We start from the raw sequence: 13,312 nt of genomic DNA on the forward strand, positions 1-13,312 counted from the left end.
TACGACACGCACCTCTTATCTACGACTCGCGCCTTCTATTTACGACATGCACCTCTTATCTACGACACGCACCTTCCATCTATGACACGCACCTCTTATCTACGACTCGCGCTTCCCATATTTGCTCCGGTAATTCATTTTCTGCTAACAATTATGGGTTTCAGACGTAGGGATCACCACACCTGCAGCATAGACAACCGACACAGATGGCAGGGGTGGTGCCGAGCTACTTGCTGCCGTGCACACGTGCCGCTCCACCTGCAGCGCGGTTGACTGACTGGTTGACTGGGCGTCAGGTGTAGCTCGCACTTGATGAACAGACTGCCACTCCACTCACACCACCCCCCTCACTCCAGCTGACAGCGCGTCCGGCTGTGCTGCGCCCCCGTGGACGCCATCGGATGGTCAGCCAACAAAAGATGGTCTTTTTTTGCTCATGTGCATTTGGGGCTCAGACAACCATCAACGGTGGGGTCATTGGCCCAGTATTTTCTTCTTTTTTCATGTGCATTTGGGGCTCAGAGAACCATTAACGGCGGGGTCATTGGCCCAGTATTTTCTCTTTGCTCATGTGCATTTGGGGCTCAGACAACCATTAACGGCGCAGTCATAGGCCCAGTATTTTCTTATTTGCTCAGGTGCATTTGGGGCTCAGAGAACCATTAACGGTCGGGGTTATTCAGAGCCATTATTGGGCCTCAGCCTCCCCAGAGTTACACAAAGTGACACTCCTGGTGATGGTTCAGGTAGACAGTAAAGAAGCGTGACGGCGGATGGATGACACTGGGTATTCGAAGTCAACTGCACGACTCGGTCAGCTGTGCGAGACACCAGGGGAGGACTGAGTTATCGGAGTTAAGTCCACAGAGAAGGAATTTTCTCAATTATTCTAAAATTAAGTGCTAGTGATATTCACACTCTGGCTTTCGTTTCTTAACACAAATCTGTGACTGGCCGTTCACAAGCGAACTATTCCACCGTGATGTTTTCCCTCTCCAAAGACGTTATAGAATAGCTAGATACAAACAGATATGTGAGACTGGTTTGGCGAAACGTTTGCTCTTACCGATATGAACTTTTCGCGGGAGAACCAGCAGGGCTCTAACAAATGCATGCGAAGTACAAGATGCATTTACCGATTTAATTGGCGAATAACTTCCATTTCAATAAAAACGCATCAAAGGGTGAATGTGGCACGAGAACACCAAATCTGAGGTCCATATTTAATACCACCTGATATTCGTGGTCAAATTGAGTTCGAATGACAGCGAACCCACATCACCACAGAAGCTACCAACCGATTTCGAATTTTAAGCATCAGAATATTCAGCAGCACATAAATTACCGTCCACCACAACGCCTTAACCTATCAAAATCACCCTTTTTTATTTTTAAAATTTGATCCGAGCCCTTTCAATGGATGGATTTCTGGTATCAGCGCTCGTGCTAAGCAGTGCTTGTTGTGTGAGCCCTGTCCTAAATTGCCGACTTCGGGTGTAAACAACCCTATGAGGAGCAATTTTCACTCCTTTTCCCAATGTTTTATGTGAATTTTTCACTCCTTCCTAAAATTGTCTAACCGCACATACTGAGCCTATATGTTCTTCTCATGTTTTTAAGATATCATCAAAGTCCTAGCCCACTTGAAACCACTAAGCAAGGCTCCACTGACCCTGGACACCTATGGCCACATTCTGCCTCATCTACATCTTAATCATGCCTATATGCACAGAGCAAGGGCAGTAGTTACCTCCAAGCCCGGGAGTTCCACCGACTCAATCCGGTTGCGCTTGATCTTGGTTTGTGTACAAAATACTATCAACCTGTACAGCTGTGTGCCAAATGCAGGGTTTTCATGCATTCCTATTTTTTGGGGTCATACCGTGCAAGCACCACGCAGGGCCTGGTAGAGAATTTTACTCCACGCGATCTTTTAATCCAAAGAGACTTGGCTACTAAATTGCACCGCTCACGAAATGTGGGCGTGAAAAAACTCAAGAAAGGTCTTCTAAATGAAGTTCAAAGGCAAAATCTCACCACTTGAGCACTCATTTTGACAGATTTTTAGTCAAGTGCCTTGATAAAACAATGTGGCCGAGCAACTCTAAGCTTTGTGCTATTCATCCCCTGCTGGTTTTTCTTGGTCTAATGTGGAGGTGATACAAATACTTTAATCCCTGCCTTGTAATGATTTAAGTAGATGCGGGTCTATAGCCCAAAATATAAACAAATTTCGCTTGAAAAATTATACAATCGCAAACTTGTACATATTTCAACACATTATAGGGGGTTTATTCGCCAGCGCCCCAAACACGTTTCATATGCACCCACGCAGCGAACAATTCATAGCAAATGGAGACAATTTGAAGGAAATTAAATTAGGTTGTAATGGAGTTTTGCCTAATTAAACATCTGTTTTGATGCTTTTTTGGTTCATCGCGGGGGCTCAGCAATGATAAATTGAAGCCGATCGAGCTTCCATGCCTCACCATGTTAAAATATTTTGCAGCCCGAAGGTTTTGGACAGAACTGGCGCGGCCGATCTCCAGTAGTGTTTACCATCGAATTGCCCAGCGAAGCTTTATTTTCCTCATCGGTTGTTTTAGCGCAGGGGTTATCTTTCTCATTTAGCATTTTAATGCTGTATGTTGGTGGGTATGACGGACAATTATATTTTATGTTTGTGTCGGATGGTCTTATTTGTCAGCAATCCACCGCGAAAGGTACTGGCTTTATTCGGGAGAGCAGAGAGAAGCCCGCCCGCCAGCAATTTTCCCTGCGGGGTGGCACCCTATTGCGAACTTGACCCTGCTTTCAACATCATGATTTGTTACCCAGGTTTGCCCATTTTTGTTTATATCCATTCAAACCTTGTTTATGACGCAAATTTTGATTCCACAATACATGTAATGAAGCTATTCTTCCCCTACTTGTAAGCATTTTGTCCCAAGTTTGTTGTAGTGGTCCCTATATCTGTCTCAAGATGTTGCGATGATATGTTGTGTGATGGTTGTGACTAGGCAAATGAATGTACTGTGGAATGAATAATATTTTTAGGCAAGAATACCCTAAGCTGCATAACTACCTCAGTATAAGGTAGCTCTAGGTGGTCAGCAAATAGACCATCCCCTTTGTAATGTAAGCCGAGATTTCAAACTTTTGATAATTAAGTGTTGAAAGCCAAGCCTAAATTATTACCTTTGCTGCAGTTTAAAGGCAGGGCAGCAAAACTGGTTCTGCCTGCCATCCTGAAGTTATATTACAGTTGTAAGACAGATTGTTTGTTGAGCACCTTCTATTGCCCTTGACAGAGAGCAACCATGGCAATAAGAATAACTTGTTAGAAGTGATGTAAATAATTTATACATAGGCCTGTCCTCTCCGTTGGCTGCTAGGTTTGAGCTTGACAGATAGGACTTTGAGCTTGACATCCTTGTGAAGGCTCGGTAGTGTTTCGGGCCTTTGCTCGGTTACAGCCTCACGGGCCCGCCCGTCGTCATCAAATATGAAGTTATGAGGACTGCGTCTTCGGCATTGAATTAGCTTCGATTTGGTGGATGATGGGCCATTACTACTGTATCCAGCGTAAACGACATTCAGGTTTTCGGTGCGACAGAGCCCGTGAAGGACTTTTTGCATTTGTTTTAAATCCCCTTTACTGTCCACTCTACCAATGAGGCCGAACCGTGTTCGCAGCGCTGGTCACCGAACCATGAAAGGCGCATATGTTGAGATATATACGTTTTGCTGACGCAGCTGTGACAAGTCAAAAGGCAATGACATGCTTCTAGAACCGCTTTGATGGTCCTGAGTAACTCAAATAGATGTAAACTGGACCAGCGTATTGAAGCTGACAACATAGCGCATGTTGGGAAGCATCCCTTGCCCGACGAGGATGTTTCAGAGGCCACTTACGGCTTCCTCCAGAATAACTTCCGGACCCCGAACGCTTTTGAACTCAGTGTTGAAATGCTGTTCACTGAGTTATCAACATTATAGAAGTGTTGTAAAAAATTTAAGCCTTTGACCTCTATAGTTCATGACCTATAGCACTTTCGCGAGTCACGTTGGTGAAATTTTGCTCAAAAGCAACACATAACGCTTAGTTCTCGCAGGAAATGTACTTCCACGAGTGTATCTTAAGTCCTGTTTTATATCTATATCACTCTGAAATGTACTTCTATCGTTCTGGCTGCTTTTACCAGGTGAAGTCATCCAAGGCCAAACTAGGTCAAGCTTTGACTTTTGCGACCAGATTGGCGTTTGTAGGTGACACGATTTCAGCCTTAACGGCACATATAATATCCATTGGTAAGCCTTTCCAACTATGTTTTCCCATTGATATAGCTTGCCTAGTTCTTGATGTAATCATATGGGTCAATGCAACAGTTGCTTGCAACCATTTGATTTGACATGACGTCAGAGGTGGCGTGTAGCGATGTCCACTTGAGTCTACCTGATAGAGCTTCCCAAGACCTTTTCGGCATAGACTTCCGCATGGTGCTTGTATGCGTGCTTCCTGAGACACCAGGAGGGTCTAGGGCGCCATTTGAACTCATTTGGTATTATTTGACCTGTCAAAGGTCAGATTCACCGTTGTTAGGACGCTGATATCGAATGCAGTTTGACGAGAGCTTTCCAACGCCGTTTTCCGTACGGTTCTAGCTTGCTTAGGTCTTACGATCTTAGGAGGCTTTTGAGGCTCTACCCGAGTGGGGTGAGAATGAAAAAAATTACGTAGGGTGGCAGTTAATACGAATCTGTTCCTGCACGTACCATAATCAGGCCGTGATCTTGTGCCATGATCAGAGTTAGGGTAAAGAATTTAGAGTTCTGATGATACTTAACGCTTGTTTTGACCATATATAACATGTGTTTCAGGCGACATATGACGCATGATTTGACGATACATAACTCCCATGACCCATTCCACCCATGCAGTAATGTAAAGGTATGAGCACGTACCATACTTGTTGCTAATTTGGAAACGACCGTAAAGGATCGGTCTGTTCATGGCTGGCCGTCATCATGCAAAGGAAGAGGTGATACCAGAGAAGAGAAAAAGAGCACACACATTTTCGACATCTCCGCCATTGGGTTGGGTAGGTGGCGAGGGAGGAGAGAGCTGTGCACTAACTACTACTCGCTCCTGTGCTGTCGAGCACCAGCAGCGATTGTGATTCCGCCATCGGGTTGGGTAGGAAGCGAGGAGAGAGCTGTGTACTACTACTACTCACTCCTGTGCTGTCGAGCACCAGCAGCGATTGTGATTCCGCCATCGGGTTGGGTAGGCGGCAAGGGGAGAGCTGTGCAACTTCTCACTCCGGTGCTGTCGAGCACCAGCAGCGATTGTGATTCCGCCATTGGGTTAGGTAGGCGGCAAGGGGAGAGCTGTGCAACTTCTCACTCCTGTGCTGTCGAGCACCAGCAGCGGTTGTGAGCGTTGAAGCGTCTCCTTCTTTTCCACCTTCTCTCTCCTCTCCTACATGAGGTGACAGTGTGGATGCCTATGATGACATACTCTTTGTTCTCCGTCTTATCAATTCACCAGCGGGACTCCAACCGGAAAGTAATGGCTAGTCCTTGAAACTTTCCCAGTCGTCTTCAAACTAAACTAGCTAGTATCAAGCACAATGTGCTTTATTGTTCTGTTCAATGTCAATACCTTTACACTTGAGCCTCAGTAGCCACACAAATGACTCACTAACTGATGTGGTAATTGTGAATCGGCGGACAATGCCCCGTGTTTCGTTTGAAGCTCTGTCAGTCTTGTGGCGATCAGCGTCACGTGCTAACTTGTATCAACCCATTTCTGTCTCAAGACTGGCTGCCAATGGCGGGATGAGGTAAAACCGGCGAGTCATGTAGGTGTATTTTTGTGATCACAAATTATTAGGGACATCCATGAAGTTAGCGACTTATTTAGCGACGAATTCCGATTGAACTGAAAACGCGTTAAATGGTCAATTAGGAGGCGAGAAAATCGAATATATCGTCTATTTTCATTATGATACGAATTTTGAAGTTAAATTTAGGGTCAAATGTAGGCAGCTCCAGATCACCAAAAACTGCCCTTGCTTTCGGACTTCAAGAATCAGAATATTCACCAGGCATGGCCTAGTGCCCGTCAAAAGTCTTGCCCTCTCAAGATCACTTTCAGGGTCAAATGCCAAAGAAACCCATATTATCCAAAAGTTGAACTTGAGATGTCATGACTATTAAACGGACGCTAGACAATGCGCTGATAAATATCCTGATGCTTGAAATGAGTTCACCGTCCTTTAAGCCTGAATTTGACTTTGGAGTTACCCTTACCCCTGAAGGTATGCCCGTCCCGGTGGCTCAGATGGTCAGAGCCGCCTGCCTTCCGATCCACCCTCCCGTGGCGGGATGGGTTCGAGTCACTTTAGGGCGCTCGCTATTTGCCCTTGGTAGGTATGGCCTGCGGCCGGTGGCAACGTTCGCGCTAAAGGCCAGTTGACTTCATAGCGCAGAACGAACCGTGCCGAGCATTGCGGCACGTAAAGCTTTCGCCACTAAATTCTGCCGTTGCCTGGGATTGCGCGATCGGACGGTGGGGGTCAGGTCTCACCAGGGAGATAGAATCGCTTTTGAGCTAGGGTGAGGAGTGAAAAATTACGCATAAAAAAGAGCATATAGGAGTGAAAAATTCACAAAAAACTTCATGAACTTTGAACAAGTTCATCAAGGATGACAGGAGGTCGCGTGCTACCGAGTTCTGTCGACCGGTCACACCATAAGTTCTGCCACCTAGCGGTAAAAGTAGCGAGTAAGCGGTGATGAATCTTTATAGATGACAGCACTTACTGCCACAACCAGCGCTATGCGTAATATGACTGTGGATGGCACATAAGTGGAAACCGCTGTGAAGTCACTCAAGACACTTTCCTGAAAAAATATTTTGGCTCCATCATTTCTTGTATATCCCCCACAACCCCAGCTGATTGGTGCGTACCCTAAAAGTAAATTTTGAATGCCTTCCTAATTCTGTCAAGGCATAAAAGCTTCCTATTAATATATTGCTTTGAACTTTGCAGATGAGGAATGTATGATGAAATTCAACCAGCATAAAACATTCAGACAACAAGAGTCTTGAACCCATGCACATAAACACATTGCCAAACCTTACAAGTAACATCTGACATACTTTTGGCTTCTGTTAGAATGGGATGAGGAAATATTATGTCACTGGTTCTCACAAAATTCAAATACCTACCATCACTTCCATGAAAGTAATGTAATTAAGCCTAACCTAGAGAAGTTTTACCTCATCTCTTCATGACTAACCCATTTATATAACAGCAGCATTTGTGAGTTAATGATCCAGTAAAACTCCCATTGTTTCTTCTGTGCAAGTAGCCAACTGAACCAAACTTAGGGTCTAGTCCATGTATTGAACATCATCTTATTATATCTGACTTAGCATCAGTATCTGCTAGCTTGACTTCCTGGGCATCACGAACGAAGGAGCTAAGACAGCAACGCAGTATCGGTGCTGTAGTGGATGAACATATTTCAATTGTGCCTTCCTACACACTCAGGACACCGGTCTATCGTGTATGTCATTTCCTTTTGATTCCCGCCAAAAAATTGTCGCTAAGTTGACATTCATATAGGCTCTATAATAAACCTCGTTGGACGGGACCTCAAAGTTCCCTTCTTTCTCGTGTTCCAGAACGGAGTGAGATTTCGTGGCCGTTGTGTTTGTAATAAAAGATAAAATTAAGACACCTCTGTCAGGTTTCCCCGAGACCCTTTCTCCAAGGATCACCAACAAATGCGCGCACAGCTCAAACCTTCAGTTAGCTATCCAATTCTAACGATGCCTTAGCGCCCACGACCTCGTTCTGTTAGCAACCGCCCTCCACGGCGAGCGGATTTAACCGCTCCCACGGCAGCAGGCCAACTGCAGGAACAGCGGCAGTGCTCCGACACAAGCCCGGTCAACCAGACCCGAACAGCGGATTCCTGGCAAATGACGCGTGCTCTCTTGCAGGTTTGCTGCTGCTGTGATGAACGAGGCCCGATGCCTGACTGCATTTCCCACGGTACGTCGCGCCGAAGTTACATGCGTCTTGGCATTCGTTCACATGTGCGCTCTTCTCAAAACGGCATCTCAATTCCCCGGTACAAAATGTAAAGTAAAAAAGTCAGTTCCATATGGTCAAAAAAAAGCAAGGACGCATATGATACGGTCGTAAAACTGTTTTGATCTCTGTAACGGTAGATTATTGTTGCTCAATGCAGAAAAAAATTGTATCAACTGCAAGAATGCTTAACCGATCACCGTTGTCCAGACGGCGGCCGTGCCTCGCATCGGAGACGGGCGGGGCCGCGCGCAAGTCCTGCCGCTGCGCGCCGGGCAGCACGCCGGCCTATGGCGTCCGACAGGGTCACCTGCAACGGCCCACCCCACGCCGGGGACCGACACTCCCACAGCACAGGCGGCGGCACGCTCCTTCCACGACACGGCGCCGCCTCCGGTCATCGCCCGAGGGCGTGCAGGCCGGCAGAGGAGGACGGCTTTCTGGGGCGCTGGCTGTACAGTCGACGTCTTAACAGCGGACTGAGCGCGGCTGGCTGATGAGATCCATGACGTGCTGGGACACGCCCGTGGCGCTGTGACGAACTTCTGCTTCTGCTGTGTCGTCCATAAGCCGTATGCCGTCCACGGGCTCTGCGGGCCGTTGTCACACAGCGGGTGACGCCGCCGCGGGCTGGCGTTACAGTTCTGGGTGGCTTGCTCGAACTCTGCCCTCTGCCAAGTGCTCGGTTTTGAACTGTGGCGAATATAATTCCTTGATACAAATCTTTTTTCTCAGTTAGTAATGAAAAAGTTAAAAAAGTGAAAGATACAAGCCATGCACGTTCTGCGCCGGTGCTGCGAAAATTTGCATGAGTTGTGCTGTAAAATAAAAGCGACTCTGCGCGCGCCTCCATCGGAGGCGCAGACCTTCAATCATGCGTTGCATCCGCGGTGGTTGCAGATTGCATTCAGCCTGTGTATTGAAGCATGCTGATAGCAATCACGACAGCCATCGCCATGCCCGACACCCGTATAAAAAGGGATACGTGGCAGGGAAACATTTGGAGGGGCGTGACCTAATGACTGAAGTGACCAGCAGCGAACGAACGGATGTGCTACAGGGAAAGTGCAAAATCTTGTTCGCGCCTTTTTCAGACCTCCGTAAGCCGTGATCACTCACTCAGTTCTTAGATTCGCGGATCAAACAGGTAGTTTGCAAAGCTCGTGATGACTCAAATCGCTCAGGGTGCTGGCAAAATGCCTGGGGTAGTTGCGCAGCAAAGCGGATTATTGCAGTTTCCTGCTGTCACAAAGGCCGTTGACAATAACCTCGTGCTCTGCCGATATTCTCATTTGGTCAATTCTGTCAGGGCCAGTGTTTCATTTCGAAGACTTGGTGGTGAATTAGCGCAACTAGGGTGTTTTCTTGCAACACGTATTGTAACAGTACAACTAAACTTGGCAATGACTTAGTTCAACAGATGTCCATGTGTGGTAGCGGCCACCTGGAGACTACGTCAAGAGCCCAGTACCAACAAACTCATCGATCACCGTCGGCAGAACGCCAAGACGCCGCGCTAAACCGTGGACACGAGTATGCAGCGCAGCGCAAAACACCGCCTCTGCCCCAGCTCAAACCACCACCGTGATCGATCACAGACGGCGGAACGCCAAGACACAGCGCTAAACCGTGGACAGAGTATGCAGCGCAGCGCAAACACCGCCTCTGCCCCAGCTCAAACACCACGTTGATCGATCACAGACGGCGGAACGCCAAGACACAGCGCTAAACCGTGGACCCAAGTATGCAGCGCAGCGCAAACCACCGCTTCTGCCCCAGCTCAAACACCACGTGATCGATCACAGACGGCGGAACGCAAAGACACAGCGCTAAACCGTGGACACGAGTATGCAGCGCAGCGCAAACACCGTCTCTGCCCTAGCTCAAACACCACGTGATCGATCACAGACGGCGGAACGCCAAGACACAGAGCTAAACCGTGGACACGAGTATGCAGCGCAGCGCAAACACCGCCTCTGCCCCAGCTCAAACACCACGTGATCGATCACAGACGGCGGAACGCCAAGACACAGCGCTAAACCGTGGACACGAGTATGCAGCGCAGCGCAAACACCGCCTCTGCCCCAGCTCAAACACCACGTGTGACTACAAAAACTTACGTAAGGACGGTAGTGATGGACTCATTCTTCGGAGAGAAAAAAGGATGGAGATAAGATGCGTTGATATTTTGGCAACATGCCTTTTTGCGAAACAATAGCAGAAGTCAAGTCAGAAGTTCTGGCTTTTCCTCCGAGGAATGAGGCTATTACTACTGTCTTATCTATGTGAATAATGTTCCTCGATAGTACACTTGACAGCTTACTACAACCTTCCTGCATTGGGATGTGTGTCCTCAGTGCAAACGATTGGGAGCATTGTGCGATCACAGAGACTCTGATCATTTGATTCAAACAACGAGAACCAATATTCAGGGTTCACTTTCACGAAAATCCCAGGCTCCATAGCGTTCTATCGCAAAATGATCCATGGGAGTTGGTACTAAACAGGCCGGTTAATTTTCGTTTATGGCCAAAGAACCACTGGGAACCAGGTGGTGTAAAATCGCTTGCAAATCTTAATTGCGAAGACTGTTGTGTTAGTGCTGAAGGTGTTTGCGAATAAACCAATGAAAGCCAGCGTTCTGGTCTTTCTTTGCAAAACAATATACAGAATTCGGCTTCGGGCACTGTAAAAGAACTAATAGCGGCGCCGGGGTCCGTAGAATCCAGGGTCCAGTTTTTCGCCAGGGAACTAGTGGAAACCGTTATGTGGCATGCCCTTTGCAAAAGAACCGCCAGGAGCCAGGATCCAAGTTCCGCTTTTGCGTCATAGGGCATGAGAACCGTATATAATTGTTTTGTTTTCACGAAACGCCAGTTGGAACCAGGAGCCATCATTGGAAACCAACCGCATGCATGCTTTCATCTGGTTGACGAGGGAGTTTGCAAGGTACAGAGTATTTCCAGGAGCACTGTGTGACCACGGGCCAAAAAAGCCCTCTGGGTTTTGGGTGCTCCCGCATTTCTCGTACTGACAGCCACGGGTGGAAAAGGTATCCGTACGCCTATGAAAAGCACAGGAGGCTCAAACATCCGAAGCAACAATCATTGCAATTGTTATCGTGAAGTGAAATATCAACTAACACTGGATTATGGCATGGCCTGGTCTCACCTTCTCATTGAAATGCAATTAAGGACGACGGCAGAAATTACCAAAAATAAAATGTATTAGACCGATCAGCGGCACAGACATTTAGTTCAACATCCCTCGAACGGCACACGACGCAAAGCCAATCCACGGACGCGTAATGGACGAGTCACCATGTTATCAGTACACAAAACAGGAGTACACTTCATGGACGCCCAATAGGACACAGATACAAAAATGCAATTGCACTTGACGAAACCCTGTGGTTTCGAACCACGGTGTCTCTTCCGGGAGTGCAAACAATGCATGCCGACGGCCGCACTCATAAGGGGCTCATTTGATTAAAGGTATCATCAGTTCTCTTAAATGCTTGGAGCTCCGTGGTGGCATTGCGATACCCAGCTGCAAACGGGGCCTTAAAATAACAGGTTGAATAAGTCTAAACAAAATAAAAACTGAGCCTTTCGAAGCATCCTATGAGCATGTCCTGACACGAGTTAACACCAGTTGATGGAGAGTAATAACCTGAACCGCATTAAGCGTCGGCTTTGTTTCGCTCGATGTTTCCCTACGATTCAAATAGTTGTTTCATCGCAATTGCCACCATATTTTCTTTCAGCTTGCGACTATGGAAACCTGTTTCAAACAGGCAAAAAACAAAAACAAAACGCCAGACGCCTCTTGTCCAGACAGTCATATTTTTTCCCACCAACTCGAGCCCGCTCCTGCTGGTGACACAGTAACAACATGAGCACAGACACGGCAGCACCGCCGTCCCCTCATATCGACAATCTCCACCACCTGGGACGGTCCAGTAAGGCCCAGCCGCTTCACTCCAGCCGGAGGGGGGGGGGGGGGGGGGGCGGGACGCAAAAACAGCACATGACGTTCAACGAGAGACCACCTGACAGGCTCAGCACCGCACAGCCCAGCCCAGGAGCGCCATCGGCACCTGGACTGTGGCGCTCAGCCGTCGGCCGACACCCACCGGCCGCTCACAGCAGGGAAGCGGCGCGACACACGGCCCGGCCGTGGTGCAGCGCACACCTCAGGTCTGCGGCCGGCAGCCGGTCGCCAGGCGGCGCCGCGCAGCCGCCGCAGGAGCGGCCGCGCCGCCGCCGCCGGTGGCGCTCACAGCGCGGCAGCTCGGCGGTGTCGATGCCTAGCCTCTGGCAGTTGAGCCGAGACCGGCCACACCTGCCGACACACGGCAGAGCTGGCACCCGCTTGGGTGCGGACGGGCCGCGCCGACAGCGAGCCACACACCAGCCCGCGGCGGGCGTCGTCAGCGCCGGCGTCCAGCGAGGCAATGGGTGAAGTCGGGGCGTCCGGCGAGGCTGGACTGGAGTTCAAGCGGTGACTGGCGACAGGCCCTAGACCCAACACACCACTGTGTTTGACGAGACGGACCGGCTCCCAGCTAACGCTCACTGTGCCCGTGGCGTGAGCCTCACCAGCTCAGCTGCCTCGTGCCACCAGCCCCAACACGGTGCCACGTCAGTAAAGTGCGCTCAAACTGTCCTCGGCTGACCAGCCGTTCCAACCACTTACCCTCCCTCGGTCTAACCCGACACTGGGCGTCGAACGTGGCCGCCGCCCTACCCGGAGTAAACTTAAAGCGATCCAGAGTAACCCGCCGTGACCTGGAGTGACCAAGAGTGACCCTGAAGGAGTGGCGGCCTGACCTTGACGGTAGCAGTCGTCGGAGACGGTGACCAGAACGCCGGGGTCAGCCGGACTGAACGCCACAGCGTTCACCACGTCGTCGTTCGGTACTGCTGAGGCAGGGCCGTGTGGTGCCGGTCCCAGAGGTAGGGCGCGCTTATCTTCGGCCCCCGCTGCCGGCCACACGCGGCTGCGTAAGTCACACGACGCGCCAGACGCTTACCAGACCATACACCTGCACACTGCTCCGGCTCCGGCTCCGGCTCGGCTCCGGCTCCGGCTCCGGCTCCGGCTCCGGCTCCGGCTCCGGTCCGGCTCGGCTCGGCTCCGGCTCCGGCTCCGGCTCCGGCTACGGCTCCGGCTCCGGCTCGGCTCCGGCTCCGGCTCCGGCT

At 49.4% G+C, this 13,312-nt stretch overlaps 1 protein-coding gene across 1 annotated transcript in view; it reads right to left on the bottom strand.

Annotated features, from left to right (window-relative positions):
- Window positions 1-12,250: 12,250 nt before the first annotated feature.
- LOC119101774 (uncharacterized) overlaps window positions 12,251-13,312 on the bottom strand; it is an 8,015-nt gene continuing 6,953 nt past the window's right edge. The window contains exons 3-4 of the mRNA XM_037225198.1: window positions 12,941-13,093; window positions 12,251-12,309 (exon numbers count right to left, since the gene is read on the bottom strand). Of these exons, the coding sequence (XP_037081093.1) occupies window positions 12,251-12,309; window positions 12,941-13,093 (212 nt within the window). The remainder of the gene's footprint in view (window positions 12,310-12,940; window positions 13,094-13,312) is intronic.

This window comes from Pollicipes pollicipes, unplaced genomic scaffold (assembly GCF_011947565.3).
Source record: "Pollicipes pollicipes isolate AB1234 unplaced genomic scaffold, Ppol_2.1 Scaffold_4881;HRSCAF=5763_pilon_pilon_pilon, whole genome shotgun sequence".
NCBI lineage: Eukaryota > Metazoa > Arthropoda > Thecostraca > Pollicipedomorpha > Pollicipedidae > Pollicipes > Pollicipes pollicipes.